This window comes from Megalopta genalis, chromosome 2 (genome assembly GCF_051020955.1).
Source record: "Megalopta genalis isolate 19385.01 chromosome 2, iyMegGena1_principal, whole genome shotgun sequence".
Lineage (NCBI taxonomy): Eukaryota > Metazoa > Arthropoda > Insecta > Hymenoptera > Halictidae > Megalopta > Megalopta genalis.
The window spans coordinates 36,862,197-36,880,295 of record NC_135014.1 but is presented as its reverse complement, the minus strand read 5'-3'; the positions used below and the strand labels follow the sequence as shown (position 1 = coordinate 36,880,295).

The following is an 18,099-nucleotide window of genomic DNA, read 5'->3' as shown; positions in this document are numbered from 1 at the left end:
ATCATCGAAGTTGTTTATATTTAAAGGAAAAACGTTGCGAAGTGTAACTGTGTTGCTTGAGTCACAAAATTTATTATAGTTATATGAAATGAAAATACTATAGGACCAAGAAACTATTTTAAATTTCGAGTGCAAAGGGTTAAATATCAATGACAAAAGACTAGAATTTCATTGCAATTTTAAAGAACAGAATAACGTCCATACTTGAATTATTAATCGAAATTTTTGCTACAAGTCGAACTCGTCAAATCGTGGTAAGGTGTTAATACATCCACATTGTTAGTTACTTTTAATATTTTCGCTGCTTTAAATTACACCTGCCGAGTTTGATCATAAATGCATAAAATCCGCAATTTAGTCATCACCCTCGCATCGCTGAGCAACCCCCAAGGTGAAACACCCAGGTTTCAATCATCGCACCTTGTTCGTCGATTCATTTCGATTCGTGCAATTCGATTATTTGCATTATTTAATTATCAACAGTTCCAACGAGCCTTTTCTTCGTTAATAGCGTTTCAACGAGCAGAGAACAACCGCTAAAACCTAGCATGGATTAATCAGGAAAGTGTTCCCAATTAGCCTGAACCACGGTTCTCCCTTCATTTTTCAGCAACGAACATAATTTCCACGTAGAGTGTCGGATAACGATACGCAAGGAAATTCGTCAGGTGAGCCGCGACTCGATCTAGAAGGGGTTGTAAGTTACTGCGGGTTGTAAATTGCTCGTGATTCACGATTCCTAGGGGAGATGTGAACGATAATACAGACTCGGTGGTAAACGAGGGGGGTGCCGAGATAGGGGTGGAACTAATGTGCGTTAAAGTTTGTTCCTTCTGCCTCTGAAAATTATTTCGAGGTGGAGTCCATGTTAAGAAATAATTGTATTTGGTAATTACGATTTAGTCTCGGATGTAAAAGATAGATTGTAGAGGTACCGGGTGTTGTTGGAACACCCTGTACGCGTATCGGGAGCATTGCAACCCCTTGCGAAATGAATTCGGTGCCAGCAATGAACGAAATCGCATGACCTATCCCATTTCCCAGCGGCGAGATACGACGCCCTATCAAAAGGCTCACACTCGAGCGTGTACTCATTGTTACGGCACCCTATCTCGATTACGTCACCCTCATCCCCTTCTGCTGGCATCGAATCCCGGAAAAGTCTGTCGATCTTTCCCCTCGATCTTCCTGGGTTATTTTATTCCCCGTTTGAAATGGAAATAAGATTTCTTTCCTTGTCGCGTTTTTTACTGTTCTTACTTAGCATAGACAACCTTTGATTCATTTTTAAATCAATGCTAACGCTACCAGCGAAATGATCGAAGCTCTTTTCTGCTTTAAATTAACATTAGTTTGCACAAAGAAATTCTCTCTAGACTAACTCTGTTAACCTTTTTGCTAATAATATTCGCTGTAATAACAGAATTTCTTATCCGAAGGAATTCATTGTCTCAAGCTTGTAAAATTTTTCTCGAATTACCAGTCAGTTATGCTAATTGTTTTATCGCAGGAATAAGGTGTCCAGATTTCTGGCAAGGGGAGCGTTCGTCATATTTACTAGCGAGTTGCGTAATCGCATTGCGGAGTCGCAAAATTTTCGCGGTTCTACCCCGACGGTTTCATTCACGGTTATTTATTGCCGCGAGTATCTTTTCTCCCATCTGTATTCAATTCGTCCGGAAACGTTCGCCGTGGGAGAACCACCCCTACGAGAAAGTGGCAATGTCGAAAGGGTGGCGCGTGATGGATGTATGAAAAGTCGGGCGCACTTGAAAGCGTTCAACGAAACGAAAAATCCTTTCGAAGCGAACTCCGGAAATTTTGAGCCTTTAACACAGGCTGCCGTCGAACTCTCGGATCCTTTCCCTCTTGGGGAATCTTTTAATCTCTGCCTGGTTTCTGGAAATAAAAAAGAAGTTAATTCTCTCAAAATTAACAGCTTCTATCTTAAAATATTCCCGATAATTTGGAGCTTTTCTCGCACGAATTTCGTACAGCAGATTCTCTTGAACAGTCCTGTAACCTTTGATTATATCGTAACATTCTAATTTTGCCATAATTAATGTTTTTCGGCGACAATGCATTGTGTATATGCGGGCGATTATAGCGCCCCTTGCGGAGAAAAAGCGAAGCTTGTTTCGAGGTCCGTACAGCGCCAAGTGGACTGGTGGCAAAACGCTCAAACTGTTCAGCGAAATCGACTGTTGGTAATTTGGCTAATAGTTTGAGCGTTTTGCCACTACGTGCAGTGGCGCTATTTCTACATTTACAGGGACGGTTGATTCGTGCCGTTTTTAACACGGTCTCTTATGGGAAAAGCGGCAAGAATCATCTGTACAAGATATTTGCAATAATAAATACATTTTATTCGCATTATTCGGATGCAGAAAATTCCGCTGAACATTCTCGTGTGCTCAAAATATCTTTTCTCAGGTCAGGATTTACTATATTTTACTCTCTTAAGTCTCAATCGAAACTTACTAGCAGAAGAATAAAACTACAATTGAATTGGAATCGAACGGTGCCGGACAATCGGGATTCCATTGTATTATTTAAATAGAATCGTTCTCTCCTGTGCTTGAAGATTTAATACAAGCAAAGACCTCAATAAAGTCAACCATGACACAGTTTCAAAGTAAAAGGAACGTCTGAATCATTTTAAAATTTCAACACCGTTGAAATGTTCTATTATCCCTTCTGCGAAGATTAATTAATAATTAATTAATAACAACCTTTAAACGCTGATTCCATAATTTTATCACCAATGCAAGCAATTATGTATAACAAAGGGAGGCAATAATTGATTTAATTAATGAATAAATAATAATAACGATAATAAAAACCCTTTCTCCACGAGTCCACAATTGATTAAACCGAATAATATTGTACAATAATTAAATATATTTAATTATTAAAGTTTTAAATTATAAATAATAATCAAAATTTACCGCAGTGGATAAACATTAGAACCCTTTCGCATCCGAACCATCCTGATCAAAATTCGGTTCGTTCGAATAAATTACAACGAAAATGAATGTTCAAAACCGGTGAAAAATCAGTGTCACCGGTATTCGACCGGCGCCGAACGCGTCGAAGTACCAATCCCTGCGACACCGACAACAGTCGTACAACGAATCGGTTCGAAAATGTTCCAACAGAATAACCAGAGAAAATGTCCAACGATAGTTCGACGAAAGGGCTCCGAGATATCGTGGACGGAAATTCGACGAAGACCAAGGCCGAGGCGGTCTATCGGAAGCCGACTTACTAAGACACCGCGGAGACTGCCTCCCCCCTCCTCCACCCCGAGCACCGCGTCTCCCGCAAGAGTGTCATCGAGCGAACAATGTTTAAAACGTCGATGCAGACGAAGATAACCACATGAAATCTCCAATGACGGTTCGACAAAGGGCTCGGTAATTTCGTCGGAAGAAATCGATCCCGAAATGTAGGCGCGCGCGTACCGTCGGGTTTTCAGGCCGTCGCTAGCTGGAGGGTGAGTGGTGTACCGCTGGTGGGGGTCCGTAGGCAGGGGCGCCGGGGACGCCGGGGGCGTCGGTGGGCGTCCAAGTTGTACGCGCATGTTTCTTCTCCGCGAGTCGGATGGATCGATGCTGGAAATAGCTCGAGCCGCAGGAGAGTACGAGGTGAGTCGGCTTCGCTTTCGGCAGGGCCTTCGCGGCTCTCTACGCCCGGTAGTTTCCGTGTTTTCCAGGCCAGGAGAGAGAGCAACCGGCCTCTCCAACCTGAAGAAACCCTCTCTCAATAGCTCCGGAAGTTCGGTACCGTTCCGCGTCAGTTTTGCTCCGTCTGGTATCCTCTGTCTTCGCGAGAAAGGGGGACACGGGAAGAGTGAGAGAGATAGAGAGAAAGAGAGAGAGCGAAAGAGAGCGAGAGAGTGAGAGAGAGAGAGAGAGGGAGAGCAAGAGAAAAAGAGAGAGAAAGAGAAAGAATCACCGTCCCCGTCCCCCCGAATCACCTTTCCTCTACCTGTTCTTCTTCTCGGTGTGACCCTCCCCCGCGGCTCCCAAAAGTGTGTGTCATCCATCGGCGTCTCCGGGCCTCGGCGAACAGAGAAAGAGAGAGAGAGGAGTCTCGATACCCCGCGGGATGACTCGAAAAAAATGTGCGTCGTACCGATGTGGCTGACGAGGCTGGAATCGTAAGTACATGATTACGCGAGCCTGCCTGACGATTACTAACCAACCAACCAACCAACCCCCAAGTCGCACGGGCTTCTCTCCCGGAATGCAAACTGTGTGCGAGAACGTTTAGCCTAGAGGCACGCGGGGCCTACGACACCTACGCTTCCACCAGCGATTGATCCGCTCCAGATACCGGAGAGCCGACTCGACTCGACCCGACTCGACTCGATTAGGCCGCGTGTCGATCGCGCACCCCAATTTTTCACCGCGAGAAACAGCCTCGAGAGACACGCCGAGCCCGACACCCAGCTTCTCCGAACTGTGCGGCGTCTTCCTGTTCGACAGACTTCTTGTCTCGAGTCCTCCGGACTGTGCGGCGTCCGCCGATAGATTTTTAGGGTATCTCGGAGGGTTCACGGTCTTCCTCGATTTCCCCGATCGATCGCGCCGCGACGGCTCCTCCGAGCTGTCTCTCGGGCTTTTTCTCGAACCAATCGCGCCTCATTCTGCTCGCTGTTTCGATTGTGTAACCCCTACCCTCTCCACGATTTGGTCGCCGCGATTTTCCGAAGGGGACGCTACGAAACGACGCTAGGAAAATTCTTGCTAGACTTTTCATCCTCTTGTTGCGATCGCGTAACGTTCGTATGTCCACGGATTTTTCCGGGGTTGCTTCGGGTACGATGAACATTGTCGGCTATTCTGCGAGGGTAGGAGGCTCTCCATCCCCCAGCACGATTGTGTAACTCCTCGACCTAGTCCTCGGCTTTTCTCGAAGGTGCTCGAGAAAGGATTGAGGATATTGACGGAGGCCTCTCTTCCAGAGAAAATTCGTTAGTTTATAGGGTGCCATGGCGCGTTCCGAGACGAGTATCGTCTGTTCGGCGTAGTCGATTTAACCCGAGAAAGATAACCTACGTCGCAGAGGCGCCTGCGAAATAAACAACTGACTGCACCGTTTTCATAGAGGTCTAGTGATTTAAGTTTAAAATTACTTAAAATATAAAAAAATATAATATAAATGCATTTTATTTTTACAATAATGTCAAACCTTTAAAATGACTAGATTAACTTAAATAAATATCCATTGTTAGTATAAAATTGACGCCTTAGAAAAGCATGCGCCTCTGAAGCGTATGGTTATCTTTTACGTACGTTGTCATATGGTTATCTTTCTAGGGTTAACAGCGTCAGGAGATGAAGCGGTCGTTCTCGTCCGAAAACGGATGACGAAGTTGTTAATCGATCCTGCGATGGTACCTCGAGGTCGTCCAGAAACCCCAATGTATACAGACCGTTCCGTGCACAGATTTCCGTCGATTGTTGCGCAATAATTGAAAGATTTCGGTAACAATACTGCAGCACCAGTCCACAGGTGTCTGAACGTTCCGCGACGAAGACGTTCTCGCGTTTTCGAAAATGACGAGGCAGTTATTTTTGAGTGACGGAGATTCTTGGCACCCGGTTTTCCATGGTCGAGTGCCCGGTAATGGCGCAGAAAACGCGACATTTCGTTAGGTGTTTCCGGGATCAGCTGGTCTCACGCTGAACACAGTGATTTATTCATTTACTCAATTCTTAATTTATTTACTTATTTGTATATACGGCTAAAAACCCATTTTTTACGATTTTTCACGAAGAACAAAAGGCTAATATTAACACAACAAATTAATACAACTACAAATTAATACAACAAAAGGCTAATATTGCTATAGAATCAGCAGTTTAGGCGAACAGTTTCTGCAAACTCGTTCCGAATTTTCTGACATTGGCTGTCCATTTCGTCGACTTCCCACGCGCTGAAAAGAATTAATATTTTATCGAAGATCTGGTCGATCGCGAGGAATAAATAATGACGAATTTTACGAATCCGAGCGATCGAAGGAATCGAAGCGTCTAATCGTAACACGAAAGAGAAATGTCTACTTCGTCGCCATTCTCGTTAACAATTCGAAGCGTCATACGAAACAAGACATCCGGTGACAACAATTCTGCGTGGAAAGCTTGGGGAAAAAAAACCCTCGTGAACATAGCTGACTCAGCGATGATCGTTGCTAAGACGATAATGAAGCTGTCCATTGAGGACTGGCTTGGTCGATATCGTGGCCCGTTCTCTTTTTCCCTCGGCGGCGTGCTTGGGTTCGCCGTCGATCTCTTTTTCCCGTCGATTTTCAAAGGGTTCCAGATCTCGGCCGGGGAATTTTCGTGGTAACTAGAGCGGAATCGCGGCGACGCTGGACGACGGTCTTCAATCGCGCGGCGGCGAGCGTGACAGGTGAGAAGCTTCGGCCCGAGCATCATCGGTGCCGGCGTTACGCGTGCGCCCTCGCCGGAAATCCGCTGGACAACTGTACCAGATATCAGACCGATACTCCTGGCCCGAAGGTTTCTCAATTACGTCCGAAATGCCAGTCCGACTCGGGATCCCGTGCCTTGCTCCTCGATGGCCCGTCGTCGAACGGAATCGGCGATGACGCTCGCAGCCAGCCGTTTCCGGTACAGGTGGCTTCAACAATATCTCCGTTTTCTGATTTTACAAGTCGACTCGTTTCGCGCGTGTTCCCACCGGCTTCAGAGCCGTTTCCAGAAGATCGCCAGGCTTTGTATGGGGGTTCGGGGCTTCTAAATATAAGCCGAGCACCATTTGTTACCCGTCTTCGGTTCCGCGACCTCGTCGCGACCTCTCCTCGAACTTTTCGGACGACGATTCCTTCGTGGCGGATCGAAATTTTCCTTCCCAGTGGCCAGTGGCGAGTCGATCATTTTGTGTCATTGTCATCAGAAGTGGGATAGTGTGTCACCCGCGGCCGCCGTGCGTTCGCGTTCGCGGTTTCCTGGGAATTGCAAGCGCGCGCGGGGGTTACCGTACCCTAGATTCTTTACACAAAGCGCGATTACAGCTGACAATTACATCGACGGCCCGGCGAAACGATCGTCGAGCCTCCGTCGTGGATTTCTAGGCCGCGCCGGCGACAACGTTTGTTTTCCCACTCGTTCGCGCAAAATGTCCGGGGAAATGTCATCGCGCCGTCGAAGAACGCGGCGGACTAAACGATAAAATGTGTTATTGAAAAATCGTTGAAATGGAGCGAGTCGGTAAAACAGGCGAGGCTAAAAATAACTGAATCCTGCCTGACGAAAGGGATTGTCTCGATTGCTTGCAACGAGTCGGTAGAACGAAGTTGAAGATCGTTGGATAACCTTGACGAAAGGAATTGAATTTCGAACAATTTGATTCGCGCCGCAACGGCGACGTCGCGTCGGAGGATAAACATTGGAAAGATCTGATTGGTGGAAAAAAGGGAAATGGCGAAATGAAGAAAGTCGCAGAAAAGCGAACTTTCCCAAGAATCGTGGAACACGCTGAAGTCGATTCGTTGAACGCGAACATTGATTTTGCGAGCGAGCATGGAGCTCGTGTCTCGCAAATCAGGTTCCAGACGCGAGATATAAAGATGGCGGCGACGGCCTAGGCCGCGAGATTCGCGTCCTAGGCTCGTCCGTGCCGATTCCCCGACGAATTAACATTCACGGGCCGCCGATAATTAACTGATAACAAGTGTCGGTCTCGATACCCGGCCCGCAGGGTTTCGAACCGTGCTGGTCGATAATCTCTATTCAACTCGGTGACGCGGCACGAGCCAAATTTAATTATCTGGCTGCCGGAGATAAGAATAAACCTTATCGCGTCGCGCTGCCTTATCGATATCGAAACGTCACCTATCGTTCAAACGTTTCCACCGACCAGCTGGCACTCGATCGTGCCCCCCCCCCCCCATGAACAATGATTTTACGAATATTGTTTCAACCGTGAGCGATTGAATTCGCGGATCGTTAATCGGAACTGTTTACGGTTCTGCGAGCTTGTTTTAACAGGTTTCTCGAATCCAGAAAAGCCAGAAGCTCCCGCCGAGTTTCCGGCATTGATCAGTCATCGATTCGATGGGTTTATTCGATTGTAGGTTCTCTGTTTGTCGTGCCAACATGCCAGCCATCGCTCTTCCGCGAGTTCAATACAAGTAATTTCTCTCGAAATTCGCGCTCTGATTGCGCACAAAAAAAGAACAATTTGGGAACAGGTGATGCGATTATTTGATATATATATAATATTATATTATATTATATTATACTATATTATATTATATTATACTATATTATATTATATTATATTATATTATATTATATTATATTATATTATATTATATTATATTATATTATATTATATTATATTATATTATATTATATTATATTATATTATATTATATTATATTATATTATATTATATTATATTATATATATTTGATATATTATTTGATATATATATCAAATATCAAATATATATTTGATATACGATTATTTGATATTGGCAGCTCGTTTTTATAATCGTTGACAATGAATAATTATGAAAACGAGACGCGAGGCTCGAACGATCGTAACTCCTCTTCCCAAATTGTCCATTTTTGTGCGCAATCTATGAGTGAATTAGGGTGAAATTACTGTACTTATTGCGCCAGTAAACAGCCGGCTGGATCTAAAAACAGTCTTTCGGTTTTCTTCAACTTTTCCGCCATTTTTAGAACCGAGAGGTTAGGAGGACTCGGATAAGGAACAACTTTAACGATGGCGCTCGATACTCGATGAACCTTGCCCTTTTACGTGTCGCTATCCTAACATTTCGTTTTGCGGTGTTCTAAATTCTTCAAACCGCATCCAGCCGACGACGATGCGTTCGAGTACGTCACTTATTGTTTGTTGTTCATCGATTTTCCGTCGAGCGCGCAGAAAATTGAGACCCGAAGAAAATCTGTTCTAGGAAAATCTGTTCATCAAAAATATTCGGCGTCGTTCGAACTCCTTCTCGTTGATGCCGGATGAAACTGTTTCATGAACGTTCGCGCAGCAGAAATGTTTGCTGATGAATAGAAATTCGTAGTAGATAGAAAACAGCACAACTTGCAAATCTGTATACTTCTTGGACGCAATTCCATGCTCGTTGTAAAAGGTCCTTCGAGTCTTATCGACTTTTATCGAGTTCTTCGTTAAGCGCAGTCGACACGAGGAATTATTGACATTGCGCGATCCAGCGAGCTTCTGGTTCAGAGTTGGGCAAAATGTTTATCTACATACAAATTTCCCATGACGATTAAAAGATAAATTTGATTCGTTATTCGAACGTTCGAATAAAAGAAGTATTTTTATTATTTATATTTTTATTTATTTATATTATTATTATTATTTATAAATAATTTCATTCGACGAGAATTTATTCGAAGCGCATTTTACACGTAGCGTCGAATAATATTGTCATCTTTTATCTGTATCTTTATTCGTCGGATAAGAGAATACCTTTTTTCATTCGAACGTTCGAATAACGAATAAAGATAATGTTCGAATCGTTATTTGAATACAGTAGAGACTCTCTTATCAGGAGGTTTATTTTCATAATATCCTGATACCAAATATTTTATTATCGAATAATTTAATCCAAGTTCTCTACCAAATGATAACGTATTTAAATTTATTTAACGTATTCAATATAATAGATGCCAGAATATTATAAAAATAAATGTTCGAATTAGGGAGTCTCTGTTGCAATTTTTCATCGAAATACAGTAAGTTCTCCCGAATTTTCCTTCAGCTCGTAAACAAAAATGGATCATTTCGGAAGAGGAGATACGATTACTCGAGTCTCGCGGCTCGTTTTTATAGCTTCCGACTGCCAACAAGTATAAAAACGAGTTGCAAATAATCGAATCTCCTCTTCCCAAATTATCCACTTTTATTTGCAAGCCGAGGAAAAATTAAGGAGAATTTACTGCGACGCCCAACACTGTTCTGGTTCGGTGACAAACCGGAGCGTCTTCGTCGATTGTTCTAAACCGTGGCCAAGAATGGCGAAGTGCATCGAGGCGGGCATGCCGGGTGCTTCTGGATTGTTCCGATATCGCGTCGAACCGGAATCGGAACCAGACGGCGGACATCTTGCGGTCGATCCGGCGGAGCGAAAGGATCGGTTGTCGATCGCGTTTCCGTCGCGCCGTGGAACAGAAAGAGAAAGAGAACGGGAACGCTCCGAGGATTCCTGTTCCGTTATCGATCCCGGGTTCCCGGTGTAACACGTACGTGCAGGTGTACTCGGTATCGGTTTTAGTAGAGCCAAGGGTGGCCGGCGATAGACGCGGGCGAGTTTGTTAGCGAGCGGCCACCCTTGTCCAACAATCTGGAGCACGTGCACCCCTCCAATTATCGACGGAATTCTGTATCGGGCACGTTGCTTCTGCCGCCGGTCAATCTCGGACCGCGTAGGCCTCTGTGCGATCCGATAGCATAGACGGAAACCGCTGGCGGTCCCTCGAAACAACGCCGCATTATTTTAACCCTTTGCAATCGAGTGGCGACTCTGAGGCGCCACTAAAAATTGGTGTACTATTTTTCAAAATCATTGTAAGGGCATCAGACTCGTTTATATTTTTAAAAAACTGTTAAAATTGCGTTGTACTTGCCGGTAGGCTCAATTTCATGCGCATAAATTTGCAATAAATTATATAGAATAGAAATACTGTAGATCAGAAATCATGTTTTGGATTTCGAATTTAAATAGCTTCGACCGCAAAGGGTTGACACTAAACCAACCGGGCATTAAAAGCGACGAACGCGCGTTGCTCTGTAAGAATGACGAGACTGAATTTATTCAGACTTTCCACGGTTTTTATGATATATGATAACGAATACTACTAATAATAATATATACTATATATATACTATATACTACACTAATAATAATAATAATAATAATAATATTTATATAATAACGAATACACGGTTTAGGAAATTTATTCAATCATTTTCCATAAAAGAGTGTTCGTAATTTCAGCAATTTTAACACTAGATTTAACGGAACCCGTCAAAATGACGGTCACTAATTTTTTAGTTCACGATTATTCATGTAAAGATACGTTTACGAGTTATTTATTCAATTTATACGTTAACTACGGCGAATGTTACAATAAAACACTTGTTCAAAATCAGAATAAATGTCTTATCGTTACTTTTATAAACTAATATAAAACAGCTGTGTTTCTTGCTCCGTAAATCTAGCGTTGAATTTAAAAAAAAAAATGTGAAACCGGTCGTTTCGTACCGGCTCGGTGGGTTTGGCGTTTAACACTGGAACCGCCGAGCCCTAATCGCGCTTATTGTACACGTATTGTTTCGGGGAATATTCGATTTACTTAGACTCTGTAGAATTTCTGTTACGATGTACGCTTGAAATAAAAAATTCTCTTAGAAGCAATTTTACTGATATACAGAAATTGTGAGAGAAAAGATCAGAGACCAGTCATTTCGACTGGTTTGCCAGTTCTGGTGTTAAAAAACCGCGAGAGAGCACAATGTGACGAAGCTTCGGCTCGATGGTTCACAGTTGCAGCGTAATTTCGCGAATTCGCGCAATTATTCGACACTGGCAATTCGGTCGTCTTCGAGGCGACACAGCGGACTGCGCCACAAAACATTGCCAGCATTCTCGCGCATGGTAGCGCGTTCGACGACGCCGGAACGGGTTCGCAGGATATCGGGCGACGTCACCGCGTGCAGGACGGCGTTAATTAAATTCCCCGTTCCGGGCCGGATTAGTCCGACTGATATGCTAAATATCGCACGGCGTAAGCCTGTAAGCTCCTTATCACGCAGCCGGAGGCAGATCGCGGCGGCGCGATCGATGCCGAGCATCCGACCGGTGCCGCGGTTCTCGGTCGGATCGCGTTCGTCGACGATGATCGAAGAGTTCGGCCGTCTCGGGGAGCCGAAGGGTCGGGCGAGAACGTCGCCGGTTACGGCACTGGGATCGATCGCGGTGTTCTGGCAACGGTCCCATGCCGCGCGAACGAATTCGCGGCGGAGATTTGTATCGGCCCGGCACGGATATCTTGGACAACGAGCGGCTCGTTGCGCCAGGGGCCGGAAGGACTCGTCGAAGTGCACTCGTTCCGACTCCGATCGATCGCCGGCCGAACCTTTTCTATCCGCGCAACGTCTACGCCGTAGAACTGCGGTTCGGCCGGCGAGAACGCGAGGACTCGCGCGGCTTCTTGGCGTGACCGCGGCGCGTTGGAAAAACATCGGACCAATTTAGCACGGTGTAACCGACGTGTAACCGGCTATAAATAAAGATCGGTAGTGTGCAACAAGTATTCGAGGATCTCGGTGCGAAAGCTGCGTGGGAGCTGGCCTTCGGGAACGGCCGCGCGCCGTCCGTTTCGCACGCGTCGGCTCCGACGAGATCGAAGCCTGGCTCTGTCCGATTGCCCTAATCACGTAGCGATCCTGAGATAGTGTCTCTCCCGGCTGTGGTATCTAGAAACGTGCAGTGTCGCGCTCCGACACTGGTCGAAAGGTTTGGCGTGCCCGCTGGGAAACCGTGCACCAACATGGCCGACGCGCCATCTTCTTGTAGATCGAGAATCTGGCACCGCTACGGAGGTATTAGACTTGCGACGCTTCGTTTAACCTTCGCACGACGGACCATTTTCACAATTTTACCGCTCACGATGTTGCTAACAATCCTCATCTTTGCTCGGCGATTTTTCAAACATATTTCTGAAGATATTTCTTGAAGTTTTATTAGCCATTCTGCTGTTCCTAATGTGACAGCAATTTTCTTTGATTTAATCGTCGAAGATCGAGCAATTAAGTGAACAATTTAAATCGAGCTCCCGGGTCAAAATCGACCGAGCCACCGGCCTGCGGGGTTAATCACTGCGTGCACGTCGTTCGTACCCGGAGAAGGTTTTAATCCGCGAGAATCCAAACTGTCGACGAGTTCTGAGCGCGACCCATAGAACTCCAGTAGGTATATAACGAACACCCACGCACACCAGCACGAGTGGATCGAGTAACGGTAGTCGATAGCACTGTCTAACCTAACCAATTGTCAACGCGTCGAAGCGTTCAGTGATTCTCAGTCTGAGAATTGTTCTCTTCTATCGTCCTCGGATCCACGAACATTGATTCTTCCAGCCGAGGATGATGAAGAGAGAATCCAGAAGAATCGCTGATTCACAAGATTCGCGTTGGACAGAGTAGCCAGCAGATTTCTCTCGAGAAACAGAATGATATATGATGACCTAAAATTATATTATTTCAGGGCAATGAAGATTCTCTGAGGTCATTTACAGTAACTTTTTCCTCAGCGCAAATGCAATCCGCGGCTTCGTTCACGAGTTATCAACGAAAAAACACTGACCAATGAGAGGCTGGCGTGAGACGGAACTGGGCGTAACTGGGCTTCGTGCGCTCGTTGGCTGGCCCGCCCAGCGCCAGGCGAGCCCGCCTCTCATTGGTCCGCGTTTTTCGTTGATAACTCGTAAACGAAGCCGCGGATTGCATTTGCGCTAAGGAAAAAGTTACTGCAAATGACCCGAGGAACCCCTCATTTCCCGGAAGTAACATAATTTTCGGACACCCTGTATTTTATCAAGGGAACGTATTCGAGTTGCGCAGACCGATTCTGGCGAAGATTCTGGATCTCTTCGGCGTCGGTGCCACTCGAACGTATTCCTCGGGAAGGTGATTACACTAATGTTGTAAACTGCTGGTTTCAGAGGCCTCGCGCGACCCACTGTAGCTCTTAGAGGATGCACAAGCTAGCCAAGGGCCTGAAGAAGAAGAAAAAGCAGAAGAAGGGGAAGAAGGGCGCCGAGGAAGACGAGTTCGACCCGGAGGAGCTCGAGCGTTATAGGCGCGAGCGGGCGGAGGCCCAGCAGAAGGCCGAGGATTCCGGCGAGCAGGCGAGCAACGCCGGCTCCGACGAGTGGAAGAAGTTCCAGGCGTTGACCGCCGGGGTCGATTCGATCCTCAAGAAGACCCAGGGCGACCTCGACCGCATCAAGTCGACCTCGTTCTTCCAGCGGAAGCCGCCGTTAGAGGAGAAGAACCGGAAGAAGAGGGAGGGTGAAGACGAAGAGGACAGTCGGGAGGAGTGCAGCAAGAAAGGCAATAAGTGGGTTGGTTTCGACGAGGAAGGGAACCCGATCGAAGACGAGCCGCCAGACTTCGAGGGCGAAGGTAGAGGCAAAGGCGAGAGGCCTTTGGTGAGCGAGGACGGGTTCGTCGACATCCCGGAGGACAACGATGACCAGGAGGACTCCGTCGACGAGGACATCTTCGACACCACTTACGTGGACGTTCTGCAGAATATCGATGTGAAGCTAGCCTACATCCCGGACAGCCCAACCGAAGAAGAGGCCGGGGACGATCCGTTCGACACCACCAGCGCGGACAAGGTCTTGAAAACAGTCGACAAGAAAGGCAACAAGTTAGTCAGCTTAGGCAACGCGGTCGAGGTTCTCTCCGGGCGCATCGACTACGTCAGCACCTGCAAAATATCGAGGGGCAGGCGGCCCAGGCTTCAACAGGACCTTCTGCTAGACGATTTCGACGAGGCGGAACCGCCGACAGGCAACGTAACCGCCGAACCGGTCGAAACAGCGAGAACCTTACTGGACGATGACAGCGATCTTCCCGATATCCCGGTCGATCTAACCAAGCTTCCTCCAGTTCTACCGAGACCGGTCAGCCCGATAGCCACCCAGGAGGCCGCCGCGGACGTTAAACCGGTCAACGAGCCTCTCGACATCTCCGAGTTCGAGATCCTGAAGGAGAAGAACATCCTAGAGGAGATCCCGGACCTAGACGACGCGGAGTTCGACCTAGAAGCTGCGCCGGACGAGCCGGTGAAACTCGAAGAGGCGGAGGATCCTTTCGGCACCAAGGAGCCGCCGGAGGATCTAGTCTTCCAGACCGAAATCGTAGAAGCCAGCTTCGAGGCTGCCACCTTCGTCGACGAGGAGGACCCGTTCGACACCACCTTCGCCGAGAACATCCTTCCCGGGAAGGCAGAGTTGAAGTTCATCGAAAAGGAGTTAGAGGAGCTGCCGATCTCGGAGGTGACGATATCCTTGACCGATCCTGCCGGCTTGAACAGGGACTACGAGACAGGATTGCTGTCCGAAGATGGCGCGAGGAGTCTGCAGCCGTCGCAAGACCTGCTAGGAGGATCCACCACCGATCTGACTCAGCTCGCCGATCAGCCCATCGCACCCGTCGAAGAGATCACCTACGTCGACCCGTTCGACACCTCTTCGGTCCAAGAACTACCACCGGGCAAGACAGAACTGAAATTCCTCGAGAAGGAGTTGCTAGGGGATCAGGCAGAATCACCGGGCATCGTAGAAGACGACGACGACGACGACTTCGACCCCAGGAAAGAGGAGCAGGTAGCTGCTCCTGTTTCCAAAGCCCCGCCGAGACCACCAGCCCCTGTTGCTCCCGTGGTCCCCGTCGTTGCTCCCGTTCAACCGGTCTTCAAGGTTGAGTTCAACGAGGAGGAAGATCCAACCGCGGCCCCGGAACGCGGGCGCAGGACCTCGAGGCCGGAAGTCCTCGAGTTGGCGCCTGCGAAGGCGGTAGCGTTCGAGTTGCCCACTCCATCGAAGAGGCCGGACCTCTTGGCTACCAGCGAAGAGGAGAAGGCTCTGCCCTCGAAGCCGCTCACGCCGTACTATTCGCAGAAGTCGATCGAGGAGTCGCTGCCGATCGAGGAGGAGGAGGTCGATGTGGACCCGTTCGACACCAGCTTCGTCGCCAAGGTAGCTCCCGGGAAGACGGAACTGAAGCTGATCGAGTCCGAGCTGCTGAAGCAGGAGTCGAAATTGCCGCACAGCGTCAGCGACCACGATTTCAGCCAGAAGTCCGAGCCCGGCAGGAGGCAGAGCGACTTCACGGCCACCTCCGTCAGGCCGGAGGACCTCAAGTTCCAGGAGGTGCAGGAGTCCGTTCTGAAGAAGTTCGAGGAGCCGCGGGTTAGACAGCCGCCCGAGAGACAAGAGAGTCTGCTGGACGCCGAGGTAGAGGTGGACGCGAAGCCTCTGACGCCTACGATCGAGAACAAGATCGAGGAGGAGGAGTTGTCCTACGAGGACCCGTTCGACACATCGATCGCTACCAACATCCTCCCCGGCAAGGCCGAGCTGAAGATCCTGGAAAGCGAGCTGCAGCAGATCCAAGAGGAAGTCCCCGTGAGACCCGCCACCGTCAACTTGACCGCGATCATCGCCGCCGCGGTCCCGGAGATCGACGACTTCGATCCGAGAGCCGAAGAGAAGAAGGACCCGCAGGACTTCTTGTGCATCGACGACCAAGGCCCGGGCGACAAGGTCCTGACACCCCTGCAGACCAGCAACCCTGCGTTCGCGGAGGACGTGGACCCGTTCGACACCAGCTTCGCCAACATCGCACATGGCAAGACCGAGCTGAGGCTTCTGGAGTCCGAGCTGATGGACAAATAAGCCTCCCCCGCGTCTCTGTCCACCCCCCTCTCTTTCAATATCTTTGCTGCCGACGCCTTTGGCGCGACCTCTCGAAAGTATTAGCTAGGACTTGATTCTCCGCCATCATGGACTCTAAAGGGAGCAATCCGTTCCTGATGGACGACTACCCGGCGGAGGAGGACAGCAGGATGGCCGCGCAGGCTTCGAACCCGTTCCTCCAGGACTTTGGGGACTCGGGGGGCACCGGGGCCGGAGAGAATCCATTTCTGAATTACACCCCGGAGCCGGCGGCCTACGAACCGGCCATCAGCGTCGACTCGACGAACCCGTTCGCCTCGTTCGGCGTTGACACAACTGCGCCGACCGCCGGCTTCGAGCCGGACACCACCGAAACACCAGCAACCAACATATTCGCTAGCCAACTCAGCAACATCCTCGTGACGACCGGGTCGTCCGAGAACCTGTTCGACGCCAGCCAGCCCTCCAAGGAGATCTTCGGCCAGCCCGTCGAGCCCCCTGCGCCGGCACCCCAGCCGCCGGCTCCGCCGAAAAATGGCAGGAATGCGCCTTCCAGGCCACCCCCGCCGAGGCCACAACCGCCACCGCCCCCGGCACCTCCGAAGCACACCAAGGACCTCATCCTGTCCGTCACCGGGGCCATGGACGCCACCTCGAACCATCTGTTAGATCGGCTGCAGGTTGGTGCGACGCTTTCATTCAGGGTACATCGTTTCTGGGAGATGGGTTAAGACGATTGCGCCAGAGTACAGTAATGTCTCCCTAACTGACGCTAAGATTGTGCACAAAAATGGACAATTTGGGAGGAGAAGATACGATTATGCGAGCTTTGCGGTTCGTTTTCATAATTATGAATTATCAGTAACTATAAAAACGAGCTGCAAGCATCGTATTTCCTCTTCCCGAATTGTCCATTTTCGTGCACAATCTGAGCGCCAGTAAGGGAGACATTACTGTATTGGGTTGTTGCAAAGCAATTTCGGTTTTCTTGGTAGACTATCGTAGGATCTTGGGCTACAAATGGGAACGCTATCTATTCAGAAAACCGTGATTATTGGGTTGGCAGGAAAGTAATTTCGGTGTTTCAATGTGAAATAAAACTCAATTTTTTCTATACAAGAAACGAACTTTAATCAGTCAAATATTTTCCATTCTGTTCGATGACATTTTGCCTACTACTGGTCCTTATCAGTAAAAATCTCAATCAAGTGCGATTCGAGGCTATCGTTGTTATTGAAATTTTTACCATTTAAAAAGTTTTGTAAACTTCGAAATAAATGATAATCCGTTGGTGCAAGGTCGGAGCTATATGGAGGATGCGACATCACTGCACAACCAAGCTCCAATAATTTTGTACATGTTGCTGAAGATGTACGAGGTCTCGCATTGTCGTGGTGGAACACGATTCCTTTGCGATTTGTCAATTATAGCCGTTTCACTTCTAGTCCTTATCAGTCAAAAACTCAATCAAGTGCGATTCGAGGCTATCGTTATTATTGAAATTTTTACCATTTAAAAAGTTTTGTAAACTTCGAAATAAATGATAATCCGTTGGTGCAAGGTCAGAGCTGTATGAAGGATGCGATATTAATTCCCAACCAAGCTCC

The 18,099-nt window shown here is 47.9% G+C and overlaps 1 protein-coding gene across 1 annotated transcript in view; it reads left to right on the top strand.

Moving 5' to 3' along the window:
* Nucleotides 1-3,653: 3,653 nt before the first annotated feature.
* LOC117225326 (uncharacterized) overlaps nt 3,654-18,099 on the top strand; it is a 29,319-nt gene continuing 14,873 nt past the window's right edge. Inside the window, exons 1-3 of the mRNA XM_076519446.1 lie at nt 3,654-4,162; nt 13,748-16,489; nt 16,588-17,172. Of these exons, the coding sequence (XP_076375561.1) occupies nt 13,781-16,489; nt 16,588-17,172 (3,294 nt within the window). The 5' untranslated portion in view covers nt 3,654-4,162; nt 13,748-13,780. The remainder of the gene's footprint in view (nt 4,163-13,747; nt 16,490-16,587; nt 17,173-18,099) is intronic.